This window comes from Myotis yumanensis, unplaced genomic scaffold (genome assembly GCF_028538775.1).
Source record: "Myotis yumanensis isolate MYYU_CA2020_CCGP unplaced genomic scaffold, mMyoYum1.0.hap1 SCAF_13, whole genome shotgun sequence".
Classification (NCBI taxonomy): Eukaryota; Metazoa; Chordata; class Mammalia; order Chiroptera; family Vespertilionidae; genus Myotis; species Myotis yumanensis.
Window position 1 is genome coordinate 677,211 of NW_027223764.1, and position 16,465 is coordinate 693,675.

The 16,465-nt window shown below is 63.4% G+C and overlaps 1 protein-coding gene across 4 annotated transcripts in view; it reads left to right on the top strand.

Moving 5' to 3' along the window:
- Positions 1–16,465, top strand: part of TACC2 (transforming acidic coiled-coil containing protein 2) — a 99,451-nt gene that overhangs the window by 79,478 nt on the left and 3,508 nt on the right. For 2 of the 4 annotated variants that reach the window (XM_070432008.1, XM_070432003.1), the window contains 9 exons: positions 541–742; positions 3,221–3,282; positions 3,825–3,937; positions 5,091–5,265; positions 6,346–6,486; positions 7,528–7,617; positions 11,878–12,021; positions 12,715–12,791; positions 13,625–13,668. In XM_070432008.1, the coding sequence (XP_070288109.1) occupies positions 541–742; positions 3,221–3,282; positions 3,825–3,937; positions 5,091–5,265; positions 6,346–6,486; positions 7,528–7,617; positions 11,878–12,021; positions 12,715–12,791; positions 13,625–13,668 (1,048 nt within the window). The remainder of the gene's footprint in view (positions 1–540; positions 743–3,220; positions 3,283–3,824; positions 3,938–5,090; positions 5,266–6,345; positions 6,487–7,527; positions 7,618–11,877; positions 12,022–12,714; positions 12,792–13,624; positions 13,669–16,465) is intronic. The other 2 variants (XM_070432004.1, XM_070432005.1) reach the window with 1 other exon arrangement.

Here is a 16,465-nt window from a genome sequence, read left to right on the forward strand (position 1 = left end):
AGCAGAGCCGGCCAACCCCTGCCGGGCGGGGGCTGCAGAGAGAGACGGCCCGGGACCTGGCACCTGGGACCTGGCACCTGGGACGGGGCTTGGGTCCCAGCACTGGCTCCGCCCTGGCGTCCCGGGGCCCCGCCTCCCTGCTCAGCTGCACAGCCTGCGGAGATGGGGGCTGGGCCCTGAGGGTGTGGAGGCGCGAGCCCCTCTCTGTCCCCACCAGCGGGTGCGAGGATTGTCAGCCAATAGCGACTGTGGGCACCACCCGGGCATCAAAGCCATAAAATGACGAGAAAAGTGTCCTTTTCCTCCAAGTGAATGGGCAGGAGCATCTCTAATGACCGAGACCCCAATAACCAAACACCCCCACTTCTCTAAGCCCTGGTCCCCGAGACGGGCCACCAGGAAAGGAGCTTCATCACGAAGGGCAGAGCTGTGTCCGGGGGACGCCGGGCATGTCCACCTCCTCGTTCCCGGGCCGGGCCGGGGGCGGGCGGGGGCAGCTCGGACGCTGGACGAGAGGAGAGACGGCTCCCCTCCTCGCAGGACCCCACGCCCGCGGCCACGCCAGAAACGCCGCCGGTGATCTCGGCCGTGGTCCACGCGACGGATGAGGAGAAGCTGGCCGTCACCAGCCAGAAGTGGGCGTGCATGACGGTGGACCTGGAGGCGGACAAGCAGGACTTCCCGCAGCCCTCGGACCTGTCCTCCTTCGTCAGCGAGACCAAGTTCAGCTCCCCCACCGAGGGTAAGCCACCGGGCCCCCCCCCCCCCCCCGGGGGACACAAGGCCGGGAAACCCCGCCGGCGTGGCTCCGGGGCCGAGCGTCCACCTACGCACCAGTCAGGGCACGGGCCCGGGTTGTGGCTTGATCATTGATTTTTTATTAGAGAGGAAGGGAGAGGGAGAGAAACATCAGTGAGGAGAGAGAATCATGGATCGGCTGCCTCCTGCACGCCCCACACTGGGGATCGAGCCCACAACCAGGGCCTGTGCCCTGACCGGGAATCGAACTGTTCCCCCGCCCCCCGCCCCGCGTCCCGTCCCCCCCCCACCCCGGTTCATAGGTCAACTTTCAATCACTGAGCCACCCCTGCCCGACCGGAATATCTTATTCTAAAGCTCATATTAGGGAGTCAGTTTTTAAGTGTTGGCTTCAACAATATGTAGAAACGGGTGCGTGTCTACAACCGGGGCCTGTGCCCTGACCGGGAATCGAACCCTGACCTCCTGGTTCGTAGGTCGACGCTCAGCCGCTGAGCCAGGCCGGGCACAGAGTCCTCGGTTCGTTGCCTGAGTAAGTCAGCGTCTAAAGCTTTACTTCCAGCTCCAGGGGCCGTTGGGGTCCCACAGAAAGGGGACCGTCCAGGGGAGACCTGGCCAGCCTCTCCCCGTTGGTCTTTTCTAAACCAGACTATTTTGTCTGTTTTTACGTAAGAAATGCCGGAGGCCTCGGGCTCCAGGCCTCACCCCTGAGGCTCCTGCCCAGCGGGTGTCTGAGCCGGTGTTGGTACCCTCCAGCCCCTTTCCGAGCAGAAGAGAGCCATCTGGCTGCTGCAGGTGGCGGCTTCTGTGCCAAGGGTCCCTTTGGGCCTCGTTTGCCAGGGCGTCCGCTGGGCCCAGCACAGCGGGAGGCACACAGTAGGTGCTCAGGGTGCGTGTGGCTGCCAGGGAGCCCGGGGAGCAGCAGAGCGGGCCTCCTTGTGGAGCTGCCGGGACCGGGGCGTGCGTGGGCTCCGGTCTCCAGCGAGAGCCCCTGGAGTTCTCTCTGCAGCCTGAAGCCTCAGCAGTTCGAACGAGGTCATTTCTCCACCGAACTGGACTTTCAAAGTCTTTTTTGGGCCCTGGCCGGGGTGGCTCCGTGGACAGCATTGAGCTGCGCACTGAAGGGTCCCGGGTTCGATTCCGGCCAAGGGCTCCTGCTTCAGTTGCAGGCTCGTTGCCTCGTCCGCATGTGAGAGGCGGTCATCGCTGTGTCTCTCTGTCTCCCCCTCCTTCCGCTCGTTCTAAAAATCCACAGGGAATATCCTCAGGTGAGGATTAACGAAACAAAAGAGAAAATGACGAAATGTAACAGTTTTTTAAAAAGTTTTGGGTCTGAGTGTTGGCGTTGCAGCCCCGGAGGCACAGCGGTTTGGGGGGGCTGGGTGGCTGCAGAGCTGCCCCCACAGCAGGGGACTCGCTGTCCTCCCTTCTCCCGGCTGTGGCTGCAGCGAGTTCTCAGGGAGGGACGACCAGGGTCCCTGGGACTCAGAGGAACCCAGCGCCTGGAGGGCGCCCCCTCGGTCTGAACATTTGGTGGGCGGAGCTGGGTCTGTCCTGTCAGACCCGGGACCTGACGTCCATGGCAGAGCCTGGGGAGCAGGAGGGTTACCGGTGTCCGGGTTGGAACTTCTGGTTGAACAGTTTGTACTCCTGCTCCGGCCCCGCCCTGTCCCTGTGCCTGTGCCTGTGCCTGTGCCTGTGCCTGTCCCTGTCCCTGTCCCTGTGCCTGTCCCTGTCCCTGTGCCTGTCCCTGTCCCTGTCCCTGTCCCTGTGCCTGTCCCTGTCCCTGTGCCTGTCCCTGTCCCTGTCCCTGTCCCTGTGCCTGTCCCTGTCCCTGTCCCTGTCCCTGTCCCTGTGCCTGTCCCTGTCCCTGTGTCTGTGTCTGTCCCTGTCCCTGTCCCTGTGCCTGTCCCTGTGCCTGTCCCTGTCCCTGTGCCTGTCCCTGTGTCTGTGTCTGTGTCTGTGTCTGTCCCTGTGTCTGTCCCTGTGCCTGTCCCTGTCCCTGTCCCTGTCCCTGTGCCTGTGCCTGTCCCTGTGCCTGTCCCTGTGCCTGTGCCTGTCCCTGTGCCTGTGCCTGTCCCTCTGCCTGTCCCTGTCCCTGTGCCTGTCCCTGTCCCTGTGCCTGTCCCTGTGCCTGTGCCTGTCCCTGTGCCCGTCCCTGTCCCTGTCCCTGTGCCTGTCCCTGTCCCTGTCCCTGTGCCTGTCCCTGTCCCTGTGCCTGTCCCTGTGCCTGTGCCTGTCCCTGTCCCTGTGCCTGTCCCTGTCCCTGTCCCTGTGCCTGTCCCTGTCCCTGTGCCTGTCCCTGTCCCTGTCCCTGTCCCTGTGCCTGTGCCTGTCCCTGTCCCTGTGCCTGTCCCTGTCCCTGTCCCTGTGCCTGTCCCTGTGCCTGTCCCTGTGCCTGTCCCTGTCCCTGTGCCTGTCCCTGTCCCTGTCCCACGCTGACCCCCCCGTCTCCCCGCAGAGCTGGACTACAGGAACGCCTACGAAATCGAGTACATGGAGAAAATCGGCTCCTCCTTGCCTGTAAGTGCTCCTGCCGCAGCCGGCGGGCGGGCGCTTTCCCAGCTGCGCTGCCTGACAACACAGCCGGGCCTCCTCCGGTCCCAGCACCTTGGGACCCAGACCTCAGAGCCAGGGCGCTGGGTGCCTGCAGCTTCCTGGGGTGCCCATAGCTTCCTGGGTGCCTGCAGCTTCCTGGGTGCCCATAGCTTCCTGGGTGCCTGGGTTGCAGGCTCCATCCCCAGTGGGGGGCCTGCAGGAGGCAGCCGATCAATGATTCTCTCTCATCATTGATGTTTCTCTCTCCCTCTCTGAAATCAATAAAAATATACATATTTAAAATAACAAATAAAAGTATATTTTTAAGAAGTGCCCCCACCTGCACGCAGTTGCCCCCCCCACCCCCACCCCTCGCGGAGCCCGCACGTTGGCCCCTCTCCGGGGAAGAGGGAAGGGCAAGTCCTCGCGCTGAGCGAGGTCTCCTGTGGGACGGGCCCTGCCGTCCCCTCTGTGGCGGGTCCAGGCCAGCGGCGGCCGGGCTGACGCGCGGCGTTGCTCCCCCACAGGACGACGACGCCCCGAAGAAGCAGGCGCTGTACCTGATGTTCGACACGTCGCAGGAGAGCCCGGTCAAGTCCCCGCCCGCCCGGCTGTCAGAGTCCCCAACGCCGTGTTCCGGGTACGCCGTCTACGCCGTCCGTGTGGGCGGGTGACGGACAGAGGCCCCGGCCTCAGCGCCCGCTCTGCCTCCCGATGCGCCTCCCATGCAAACAGCCGGGCAGCGGGTGCTCCCGGCGCCGTGTCCACACGGACGGAGCACGGCGGCCTTGCTGCTGCCGCCCTGGGGTGGAGGCGGCGCCCCCTAATGGGGGGTGTGGGCCCCTCCGAGCGCCCCCAGTGCTCCCACGGCCGCTGTCATGGTCCCGTGGGGGCAGCGGCCGCAGCGCTCGGAGCCCGTGCCCCACCCGCCCCTCGCTGGCTGCGGGACCTCATGCAGGTCACTGCCCTCCTGTGTCACGCGGGGGTAACGGTGACTCTGACCCGCAGGGACCTGCGGGCCGTACCGCGGGGCTCCCCGTGTTGCAGGCTCCCCTGCCGCACGTGCATGATGCCTGTGGAAGTGAATGTCGGCCTCCGTCGGGGGCTGGGCTGTGTGCTGGGCTGTGGAGGGGCCTCGCTCTGAGATGGGGCCTCCCCGAGGGAAAGGGAAACGTCCATGTGAGAGTGAGACATCGATCGGCTGCCTCCTGCACGCCCCCTATCGGGGATGGAGCCCCCAACCTGGGCCTGTGCCCTGACGGGAATCAAACCGGCGGCCTGAGTGCATGGGATGGTGCCCAACCCACGGGGCCGCGCGGCCGGGGACGGAAGCTCCTGCTTTGCCTGCTGAAACCCAGGCTCTGCCCCGAGCGGCACCAGGGGTGGTGGCGGTGTGACTCAGGCAGCGACGGTGCTGTGACGGCCGGGTCAGGTCCTCCCTTGCAGGCGGCCTCCCCTTCCTCACGGAGGCCCTGCCTCCCCCCTCAGAGCAGGAGACCGGGACCCACGGCCGGCCCTGGGGACACAGCCCAGCCTGCAGCTCAGGCCACAGCTCCTGCCTCTGAGCCAGGACATCTGTGCTGTGATCTCCCTGGTCAGCAGGCCCCAGCGTGGGCTGAGCCCCCCTCAGACTGTCCTGCCCACGGGCCCCTGGCGGCCAAGACCCGCCCCCTTCCCCTCTGGGGCGCAGCCTGTCCGTCCAGGGTCCCTCGGGAGGCTGACTGAGCGGGCAGCCCGGCCGATGTCTGTGGGGTTTGCAACGAGAAGACAGAAGGTACCCTTTGCTTCCTCAGGTCGAGCTTCGAGGAGGCCGAAGCCCTGGTGAACTCGGGGGCAAAGGTCCCCCATCTGGTGCCCCGAGGGCTGGCCCCTGCCCAGGAGCCGCACGTGCCGGTGCCGGTGCCAGAGAAGCCCGCCCAGGAGCTGGAGGCCAGGACCGTGGGCGCCGCCGCCGAGGCGATCGAAATTGTAAGTGGGGTCGAGGGGCCGAGATCCCTGGGGCTGAGGCCGGGCCAGCTGGACCCGATCGCCCAGGGGGCCAGGCTTCTGAGCAACACTCACCTGCACCCCAGAAGCCAGCCTAGGAGGCCCCCCCGGAACGCAAGGCTCTCTGTTCACCCACCTGATTTACTGCCTTCAGGGCTGTCGGCCTCCCACCTCGAGCCCCTTAGGGCCGGGCAGCTGCGTGGGGTTGTCCTCCGTCTCTGTCTGTAGCTGCTCCTCAGAGGGCGGCGGGCAGGGTGGGCGGGGACCCTCCTGGGAGGGACCCTCCTGTCCATAGACCAGGAGTGACAGGTTTTCCCTCGGGGCAGAGGGGCCCGAGCTGAGCCTCCCCCCGCCCCCACCCCTCGCACATTTAAAATGGAGCGTCCTTACGGGGAATTTTATTTTACTGCTCTCGCCTCCCTCCTAGCCTTCCCCTGGGGTTTAGCTGGTCTTCTGTTCCGTGTACCAAACAGTGTGTCGCACGCACTGAGTGTTTGCTGAGCACCTACTGTGTGCCTGTCAGTTGGGAAATACGATGGGCAGAGAGCCTGGGTGTGACTGGTGCTGAGGTCTTTCTGATCGACCGGGAGATGCGTTTCCCGTGTGAAGTCATCTTTCCGTCGCTTAGAAAATGATCTTTCCCCAAACCTCCCTTCCTCTGATATCCACTCGGAGGGGCTTCCTCCGGGACTGACGCTTGGAAAACCCATCACCTGGCTTGTCCCCACCCACCGAGCTTTTCAAATAAGAAACGGGGTTACTTCCCTTCCACGGACCAGTTAGGGAGTGAAGGCGGGTGAGGGGCGGGGAGGGGGGGTGGGGGGGGGGGCCTAAGGCCGCTTTTGGGTGGGGCTGGGCTGGCCGCTCTCCAGATGTCCATTGTCTCTCAGGGGCTCAGCCTGGAGGAAAGGGCAGTGTCGGCCGCTGGCTGACGCTCTCTGCAACCTTAAGGCAGAAGTGTCCCCGTGGGTGCGAGGTCCTCGCTGGGCATCGGGTCACTCTCTCTCCTCTGTCTCTCTCTCTCCCGTCTCTCTCTCTGCTGTCCGGCTCCCCGGCCTCTAGGCAGCTCCGGAGGGCGCCTTTGCCTCCGCGGACGCCCTGCTCAGCAGGCTGGCCGACCCGGCCTCGCTCTGTGGCGCGCTCGACTACCTGGAACCCGACTTAGCGGAGAAGAACCCCCCGGTGTTCGCTCAGAAACTGCAGGTGGGTAGCCCTCGCGGGGCCTTCGGGGAGCCTGTCCAAACCTCGGTGGAGCGTGAGCCCAGACGCCGGGAGGAGGGATCGAACGCGTGGCTGCTGAGAAGGGGCCCAGGAGGTGCCCCCCCACCCCCGCGGGGCTGGGTGTGGCTGGTACCCCAGACGCCGCTGCGATGTGCGATGCGCGATTGCTCAGGGAACCGGCCGTGTGCGTTTCCGCTTGGAAACCGGGCCGTCGTTCTTTTCAGAAGCTTTGAAAGCCCCAGAGCAGCTGGTGATCTAGTCCCAGAACCAAGGGTGTGAGGTCACCGTGGAGCCGCACAGTGTACGGGTGGGAGGCTCTCAGGTCCCGGAGAGAGGACATCTGGGCTGGGTCTCGCACTGCGGCCGCCCTGGCTGCCGAGACAATGGCCTTGTCTGTGCTTTAAATCTGACAACTTCATTCCGAGTCCTTTAGACCCAAAGGAGAGGCTGTGAGCAGCGCTGGGGGATGCCGTCCACGCGAGGGCGCTGTTGGCCAACTTCACGTGAGAGGAACCAAGAGGAAAGAAACCAGAGGGAACAGGACAGCGAAAATGTTGATTTTTGTTTAAAAAATCGTTTATGGTCGTGTGCACGATACTTAGGGAGATTTAAAAAAAATAGGAGCCCGGCCGGCGTGGCTCAGTGACTGAGCGTCGACCTGTGAACCAGGAGGTCAGGGTTTGATTCCTGGTCAGGGCACAGGCCCGGGTTGTGGGCTCCATCCCCAGTCGGGGGCGTGCAGGGGGCAGCCGAACCGTGATTCTCCACGATGGTTGATGTTTCTATCTCTCTCCCTCTCCCTTTCTCTCTGAAGTCAATAAGAAACATATATATATATTTTTTAAAGTAATAATAATCTTCAAAAAAAGGAAATTAAGCAGTTTCATGATTCTGCGGCGCTGACGTGAAAGGAAGCCGGTGTGTGCTCCCCCAGCACTCGTCACCCTCCCCGTGCTCACCCCCCTCCCCCCCCACCCCCCCGTTGGGCGCCTTTCCCCTGGCTCACCCCACCCCCCCTGGCAGGAGGAGCTAGAGTTTGCCATCATGCGGATCGAGGCGCTGAAGCTGGCCCGGCAGATCGCGCTGGCTGCCCGCAGCCGCCAGGACGCCAAGGTACCGGTGCGGCCGCGCGCCCGCCTGCCTGGAGAATGGTGTGTGGTCCGAGCGCTTCCGTGCTAACCATCCGCCGGGCCGGCATGGCTGGTGTTCGGCGAAGTAGGACTTTCTAGGAAGCCCAATGCCTAACGCGAGCGCGAGCACCCACCCAGCACGTGTCTGAGACCTAACTCCGCGGGAGGGAGCCTGCTCCGGAGTCTGAGTGATACGGGCGGGGCATGCAGAGGTTGTCTGCCTGGCTTCCGAGTCGCTGATGACGCGTGAGACGGCGTGTGGCCCTGTGAGGCTTGGCCCACCCCGAGCTGGGCAGCCTGGGGTCCTGGTGTGTGGGCCCAGGGCCGGACCAGCATGCCCTGCCGCTCTGACCGACGTGGTGAGAAAGGCCCTGAGCCTCATCTGTGAGGCGAGGCTAACGCAGCGAGTTCGTCGGTTCTGTGAGGGTTGCAGTGACGTGTGGAGAGCCGCGCAGTGCCCGGCGCACAGTAGGTGTGCAGGACGTGAACGCTGCGCGCTGGCCCTCCCCTTTGCTTCTGCTGCCTGGTCAGATGCTCGCTCGCAGCAGCTCCTCAGCAGGTGGTCCAGGCCCCATGGTGCAGGGGGAGATGGAGCCATGAACCAGCCTGAGGGGGACCAGGGGGAGCCCTGCCTGTCCATCCCCAGTAGCAGGTCCCCGGGCAGAGGGGCCAGTGGTGCCTCTGTCTCTCGTCCTTCGTGCAGGATCAGGGGCTCGGCGGCTGCCCCTGCCCTCAACCCCACACGTGGTTTCCCTGGAGCCGGGGGCGAGGGGGGCAGAGACCCCTCAGTGAAGGAAGGTGGGCCACTGGGTGTCCAGACAGCGCGGGTAGGGACCAGGGCAGGGACAGGATATGGGTGTAGAGTGCCCTTGTTCTTGTGGCCAACCATGAACTTGGGTTTGAATTCCATGAAAACAGAATCCTCAGGAATCGACGCGGTGAGGGTTGCCTTCCCCAGGAGATTTGTTTCTTGATTTCCTCGGGTAGCGGCTGAAGGCTGGGCCACTGCCAGCGCGGCCTGTTCTGTCCCAAAGTGTGAGGCGAGTTGAGGATGTCCTACTCAGTAGTTTGGATCAGGCAGCGAGCGTCCGGGGCGCCTGGTTCCCCCCCCTTCCTCTGAGGCCGCGTGGGAGATGGCGGAGGACAGACGTCGGCCAGCAGCTGACTTCCGTCGGTCACGTCTGTTCTCCGGCCACGTGTCCCGATTGTGATTTGGAAAATGCCGCCCCACGGACGTCCTGCGTGTGGGCGGGACTCTGCCCGTCTCTCCGGCAGCGCGGCCTCAGCCGTGGCGAACACACAAATGAAACCGCTGGGCACGAGAGACCCTCTGAGGGAGGGCAGGCCGGGAAGAGGGGGGTGTTTCCCGTGGCACCTGCCAGCGGCTTTAGCTTGCGTTGACCTGTAGCTGGAGGGCCTGCCTGCCTCTGCGGGCCATGGGGGTGGGGGGGTGAATCTCATTACCAGGCAGACGCTCGGGTCGTCATTCACACGGGGTCTGGGCTCCTCTGTCCCTTATGGACACCCCAGGCGGCCCGAGGACGAGCTGCTGCATCGCCGGAGGGAGCAGCCTTTATTCTATCACTAGAGGCCTGGTGCCTGACATGTGTGCAGTGGGGGTCCCTCGGCCCGGCCTGGGCCCTCTCACAGTCCGGGAGCCCCCGGGGGATGTCTGGCTGATGGGCCTAAGCTGTCAGTCGGACATCCTTAGCACTGCCACAGAGGCAGGAGAGGCTCCCGCCACCACCACCACCACCACCACCACCACCACCGCCACCGCTGCGCTCGCCAGCTGTGAGCCTGGCTTCTGGCTGAGCGGCGCTCCTCCTGCCTTGAGCGTCTGCCCCCTGGTGGTCAGTGCGCATCATGGCAACCGGTTCTGCCGTCAGTTGATTTGCATGTTAGCCTTTTATTATATAGGATGTTTCACAAAGGACTTGAGGCAGCTTCCCGACCATTGATCCCTGCCACGGTCACCGGTGGCCATGCCTGGTTTCCGCCCAGTGGGACAGGGTTCGTTCTAATTCATTTCTCCTGCCCCGCGGAGCCCGGTGGACTTGGGGCCAGACTGAATCCCAGTCTGGGAACCTTTACCAAATCTCTCAGGTCCCCAAGTTTTTTCAACTTTGGAGGGACCGGGATGAGTAAGATTGGTATCAAATGGTTTTTCTGTTTTGCAATTTTCTTATTTTAGTTTTTTGTTGTTGTTGTTTTTTTCAAAGAACATCTTATTTTACTTCAAAAGTGATACGAACAGCCTGGCCGGTGTGGCTCAGGGGTTGAACGCCAACCTATGAACCAGGAGGTCAGGGTTCGAGTCCAGTCAGGGCACAGGCCCAGGTTGCAGGCCCCATCCCCAGTGTGGGGCGTGCAGGAGGCAGCCCATCCGTGACTCTCTCTCATCATTGATGTTTCTATCTCTTACTCCCTCTCCCTTCCTCTCTGAAATGAAGAAGAAGAAATTTTTAAGTGACAGGAACAGTTTAGTCCTTGCCAGCAGCCCTGGCCGTGAACTTCATCCGTAAACGCAGTCACTGGGTATTGGTATCATTTTCTATTTGGTTTCTGAGAAGTTTCTCTTAGGACACAGCCGCCTTCAGACTCAGAGGTCGCCCACCGCGAGGGGATGTCTGCCTGTCCGCTGGCCCTGCTCTGGGCCAGCCGGCTCCGGGGGCTTTAACTTGTGTACTGGACCAAGCCGGCAGCGGCCTCGCTGGGGCCTCGGGCGGCCCATGTCCCATTTGAGGCGGAGCGTGTCCCTAGGGCTGGGGGCCGGGGGCTGCGCCCCCCTCTCTGACCTGCAGTTGTCATTTGCATCCCGAACACTCAAGGCCAGGCGGGGGCAGAGGAACGGAAGCAGCGGGCTCACTGCGGGGACCTCACCGTTGGGCCCCCGCCTGCATGTGCACCACTCGGGGGCCTGCCCGGATCTCCGCTCCTCTCCATAAACTCCGCCCCGTGTCCCAGGCCTGTGCCTGGACCAGGGAAACTCTGCTCCGGCCCTGCAGGGGCGCCCCCTTCTGGTGGCTGCTGGTTCTGTCCTCTTCTCTGCTGCCATGTACATATTTACATTACATTCTCTGTGCTCTTCCGGAATCTGTCCTCCTCGGCACCGGCACCGGCACCGGCACCGGCACTGGCACCGAGGTGGCCTGTTCTCCGCTCCGTTTCTTCTCCTAAATCCCAGGCAGACGCCGTGCACGGCCGATGCCTGTCGGACCCCGGGGAGTGGGGGTTAATGGATGGGACGGAGAGTGGGGGGGGGGGGGGGGGCTGGGTGTGCCGTGTGCAGTGACGCTGGACTGACCCCTGGCTGCGCTGGTGGGACGTGCTCCTAACACCGCATTTCACGTGTGGGGAATGGCTGAGCGCTGTGTGAAAGGGAGGGAGAGGGGCCACAGCCCCCCTTGGCCGCAGGCTGGTGACTCGTCTGCAGTCGGGTCAGGGGTCAGGGGTGGGACGGGGAGTCACGCCCCTCCTCCAGGGTCTCATCAGCCAGTGTGGTGTTGCCATGGGCCAGTTTTCCCACTGGCACACGGGCTCAGGCAACGTCGCTCCCACTGACCACCCTTTCCACGCCCAGAAACCCGCCCGTGCAGGGTGGCCGAGGTGGGCAGCCACCGGGGGCCTTCAGAGTCACACGCCTCCAAATGGAGCTAAACAAGTGCTCCTCCAAACGAAACGTGGACAGAAATGACCAGATCGGCCCTGGCCGGTGTGCTCAGTGGATAGCGCGTCGGCCTGCGGACCCAAGGGTCCCGGGTTCGATTCCGGTCAAGGGCATGTGTCTCAGTTACAGGCTCCTCCCCGGCCCAGGCCCTGGTAGGGGCACAGGCAGGACGCAGCCAAGCGATGTGTGTCTCTCACATCGATGTGTCTGTCTGTCTCTCCCTGTCTCTTCCACTCTCTGAAAATCTATGGAGAAATACCCTCGGGGCTTCCTCACTGCGCCTGGGTCCTGGCGTCTGATAAAAGGCCGAGATAGCAGCCACCAGACCCGCTTGGCTCCGGGCCGGGAGCTGGGAGCCCGGAGGCCTCAGCCAGCCCCTTTGCCCACGCAGGTGCAGAGGATGATCCCCATCGGTTGTGCCCGCGCCCCCTGCCACTAGGCTTAGCACCTTCTCATCCGTGGGACGTTCTCTGTGTCGAAACCACACAACGGGCCCTTCATGACGGATGAATGCAGCCCCCTCCCAGGATTGACGTGAGCTTTTTTTTTTTTTAATTAAAAACCATCCCGCAGAGAGAAGCCGCTCACCCAGCCGATGTCTCCATCTCCAAATCAGCCCTGTACTCCCGCATCGGGGCCGCGGAGGCGGAGAAGGCCCCCGGCCTCCTGTTCCAGCCGCCGGACCTGGACTCCGCGCTGCAGGTCGCCCGGGCAGAGGTACGCGGCGGGCGGCGGGCAAGGCCAGGCTGGGGCCCCGCATCCGCCCCGTGTCGGTAAACACACGTGTCCACGCCCGCCTCTGGACCCCGACTTTCCCTCTGACCAACCACTGCAGGCACAGGAGGCGCAGGCTGTGGGTTTTGATCTTCTTGTTGCGATTGTTTCTCTTGTTTTGTTTTTCAAATAGATTTTTATTGATCTCAGAGAGGAAGGGAGAGGGCAAGAGAGAGAGAGACACATCCGTGATGAGAGAGAATCATGAACCGGCTGCCTCCTGCACGCCCCGCACTGGGGATCGAGCCCGCAACCCGGGCCTGTGCCCTGACCGGGAATCGAACCCGGGACCTCCTGGTTCCCAGGTCGACGCTCAACCACTGAGCCACGCCGGCCGGTTCCACGCGGTTGTTTAACGAGCCTTTATGGTCGTTTGATTTGTAACGAAAAGCACCGCCTTCCGGTTGCTCCCAGTGGGCGTGGTGAAGGCCGGTGTCTGGCCTCCTCCTGCCTCGTGCTCCGGGGACTCTCGGGAAACAGTTACTTGATGTAGGACATTTCATTCCACGGTGATTCGCTGGGTCCCGCCCGTCTGGGAGCTGCTTCCACGGTGATTCGCTGGGTCCCGCCCGTCTGGGAGCTGCTCGGGTCTGAACGCCCTCAGGGGCCCACCGTCCCCTCTTCTCCCTGGTGTAGGTCCTCGCCAAGGAGAGAGAGGCCTCCGAGTGGAAGGAGAAGTACGAGGACAGCCGGCGCGAGGTCATGGAGATGAGGTCAGTGGCGGCCCCGGACAGGGTCCTCCCCACACACGGCCCTCTGTCCCAGGTTCAAGTTCCACCGTGTGTTCCCTGTCTCGCTCGGATTGGAGTCGCATGGGCAGGAGGTGCCCGATGCGATCACACGCGCACAATGAGAGCTCTTCTCCCCCCTCGCGGCCCCAGCTCCACGCCCCGCAGGCAGCCGCGGGCACCGTTTCCGGGGAATCCTTCCAAGCACTTTCCATTTCTCACGGCAAACGTGCCAGTGATCTGCGGCGTGGACGGCCCCTTGCGCTGTTGTGACTTAGCGTGTCCTGGACAGATTCAGATTAAAGGGCTGGAGTTCCGAGGAGAAATCAAGGAGGGCTGCTGGAGGTGGCGGCGTTCGCCCTGGGCCTCGGGGAACAGAGAGGCTGGGAGGTGGGAGTAGGAAGGGAAACGCACAGCACAGCGAGGCACGGGGGTGAGGAGGCCCGAGGAAGCCTTCCTTTCTCACTGGGCCGCTGTGGGGTGAGCTGGCGTGGACGGCGGTCAGATGGGGAGGAGCCGGGCAGGCGGCTGAAGGCCCTGGTGGTCAGGCTAAAGATGTGGCCTTTAGGCTCCTCTCGGTGGCGGGGAGACCTGGAAGGCCTTGCACAGGGTGGGGTGTGAGCAGCCTCAGGCACGAGGAAGAGAGCCCGTGGGGTGGAAGGCGAGGGCAGCGGCTGGAGGTGGCCGCGGACAGGTGAGCCCAGAGGTGTCGTCCGGCTCTCGGTCCGGCTGCCGACGTCCAGCACGCGGCCCCGTGTGAAATAAAACCCGTTCTGTGCTGTTGTCACGGTGCCGACGCGTGTCCACTTCTCTCGCAGGAAGATCGTGGCCGAGTACGAGAAGACCATCGCGCAGATGATAGGTGGGTGTCCTGCCGGGGGCTCCCCCGGGCCCCTCAGTCGGGCGTCCCTGGCTCTGCCCTGGCCGAGGGCCTGGGGCCTCCTGGACACGCCTCCCGGAGGCCCCTCACCCTTACTCAGGCCTGTGGGGGCCGTGGCGTCACCTCCATGGCCATCGCGGGACCGGCCCGACGGCCCACCTCCTGGGGAAGGGATTCGGGTTGGTTCCTGGGATGTTGGGGCTTTTGCTCCTGGGAGAGACGAGGAATCCAGGCTAAACCCCGAGGTCGCTCAGCCTCACCTGCCCCTCGGCCTCACCCGGGGCCTGGACAGGCCGGGGGGGCTGTGGCCGCCTGCCCATGGCTTCCCTCCTGATGTGGGCGCCTGGTATCTGACCAACACTGTCTCTCTCGCTGGGCACGGCCGCGCCCCGAGGGCGTCCCAGCACAGCCTCCCGGCAGCCAGCGCTGTGGGCCGCTGCGGCCTGCGAGGAGCCAGGCCCCGTGTGAGTTGCGCACTGCTGGTCTCTGTCTTCATTAACGAGGGGAGGTCTGCAGAAGTTCCGAGCCCAGTGTCTATACCAGTGACAGCGAGCCTTCTGAGCTCGGCGTGTCAGCATTTTGGAAAACCCTAACTTAACTCTGGGGCCGTGTCACATATAGAAATTTTTTGATATTTGCAACCATAGTCAAACAAAGACATATCTTTGATACTTATTTTATATATTTAAATGCCATTTAACAAAGAAAAGTCAACCAAAAAAATGAGTTCACGTGTCAGAGGTGTCATAGGTTCGCCATCACTGGCCTACACGAATGGTCACTTCTCGAGGGGGTCGTTTTTGGTTATTTGTTTATTGGCTGAGGTCCATGTGACCAGTTTTTAAAAAAAATCTTTTCCACCCTGGCCGGTGGTTCAGTGGTTAGAGCGTCCGCCCCCCACACCGAAGGGTCTCGGGTTTGATTCCCGGTCAAGGGCACAGGCCTCAGTTGCAGGCTCGATCCCCAGCCCCGATCGGGGCACGTGTGGGAGGCAACCAATTGATGTGTCTCTCACGTCGATGTTTCTCTCTCTGTCTCTCCTCCTCCCTTCGCTCTCTTACAAAATCAATCGAAAAATATCCTCGGGTGGATAACAAAGGATTAACAAAACGTAAAAATCTTTTCCTCCTGCGGACGTGGAGTGACCCCGCTCCCCGCGCACCACCGTCCCCGTCCACGCTGGACTCTGAGCCTCTCTCCCAGCGTCTGGGTGTCATTCACGCCGCACCCCGCGCCTCCCCGGGGTCGCTGTCAGAGGAGCCTGGGGGCGATGGCCAGGCTGACGGGTGCCGCTCCAGCCGAAGGAGCTGTGGTTTGGGTTCATTGTAGGAAATGCCGTTTCTCCCGGACGTGGGGCGGGGGGGGGGGGGGGGGGGGGCGGGGGGGACTGGGGGAGGGGCCTTGTGAGTATTTCTAGGCTCCGCCCTGCGGTGCCTGCTTTCTATCAGATGAAACCTGTTTCTGAGATTGGAGGGAGAATTTACGAATCTGTGTGGATCGGATAGAACACAGGCCTCGGCACTGAGACTGCTGGTGAACTGGCCGGGTGAGGGGGGAGAGAGAGAGAGAGAGAGAGAGAGAGAGAAACATCACTGATGAGAGAGAATCATGGACCGGCCGCCTCCTGCACGCCCCTGACTGGGGATGGAGCCTGCAACCCTGTGCCCTGACCGACTGGGGGAATGGAGCCTGCGACCGGGCTGTGGCCTGACCAGGAATCGAACCGTTAACCCTTCGCTGCACAGGCGGCACCCACCATGCGGGGCCCCCCCCGTCCTCCTGGGCGGCGTTGTCCTGGGGGCGGGTCTCACTGTGTCCCTTCCTCACGCCTGTCCTCGCTCCTCCACGGACTGTCCCCTTCGTTCCTCACCTTCCAGAGCTGGTGTCTCAGGGAGGCGTCCGTCTGTGCTGTCCCATGTCCCTCTGCCCCAGGCCACTGACCGGGGCCCCTGGATCCCCGGGCCCGCGTGTGCTGGCAGGAGACGAGGACGGAGGGCTGAGGCTCGGGCCGGCCACGCGTCTCCCCGCAGGGGGAGCCCACACCCACGGTGGCACCTGGTCCCCTGTTGTCTCCTCGCTTGCGCTCACTAACCAGCACTGCTCCTGAGGGGAAGCGGGTCCAGAGAGCTGGCCGGTCAGAGCGAGCGGGGTCGCGTCCTGAGTTAAACCAGTTCCCACACACCCCCCCCCCCGCCCCCCGTGCTGGCCCTTCCTGCTCCATGGCCCCAGTTTAACGGTCCCAGAGGCTGCACCACCCCCCCCATCGGTCCCTCCATCCTGCTGTCCCCGCCGTGTGCTCCCACAGGGGTGCCCGGCTCGGGGTGGGGGCCTGGGGTTCAGGACGGGAGGAGCCTCCTCGCCTGCGTTGGGGGTGCGCCCGGGGTTGCTTTTCTAACCGCCCTGACCATGTTTTGCTTCCGTTTTCTGTTGCTTCTGCCCTTTGCTTGCAAACCGCACAGGCAAGCCCGGTGAGTACCTGCTTCCCCGATGTGACGCCCCCGGCACCCGCGTGTCCGCTTTCCCGCGTCCGTTCCTTTCGCTTCTGCGTGTTGGCTGCACCCCCACCCCCACCCCCCCGCATTTCATTGCGTTTTGCCTGGAAAAAGCCAGAGGGTCTCCGGGGACGGGGTTGGGGGCTGGTTTCCTGATCTGAGGAGTGGGCGCTGCACTTGCGACTATAGGACAAAAGCGGGGGGCGTTCTGCCGCCTGGGTCTCCCTGAGCCGGAGGTTCTTTTACGAGGGGTGGGTGGGGGAGGGAACCTGGAAATCTGGGCCCCT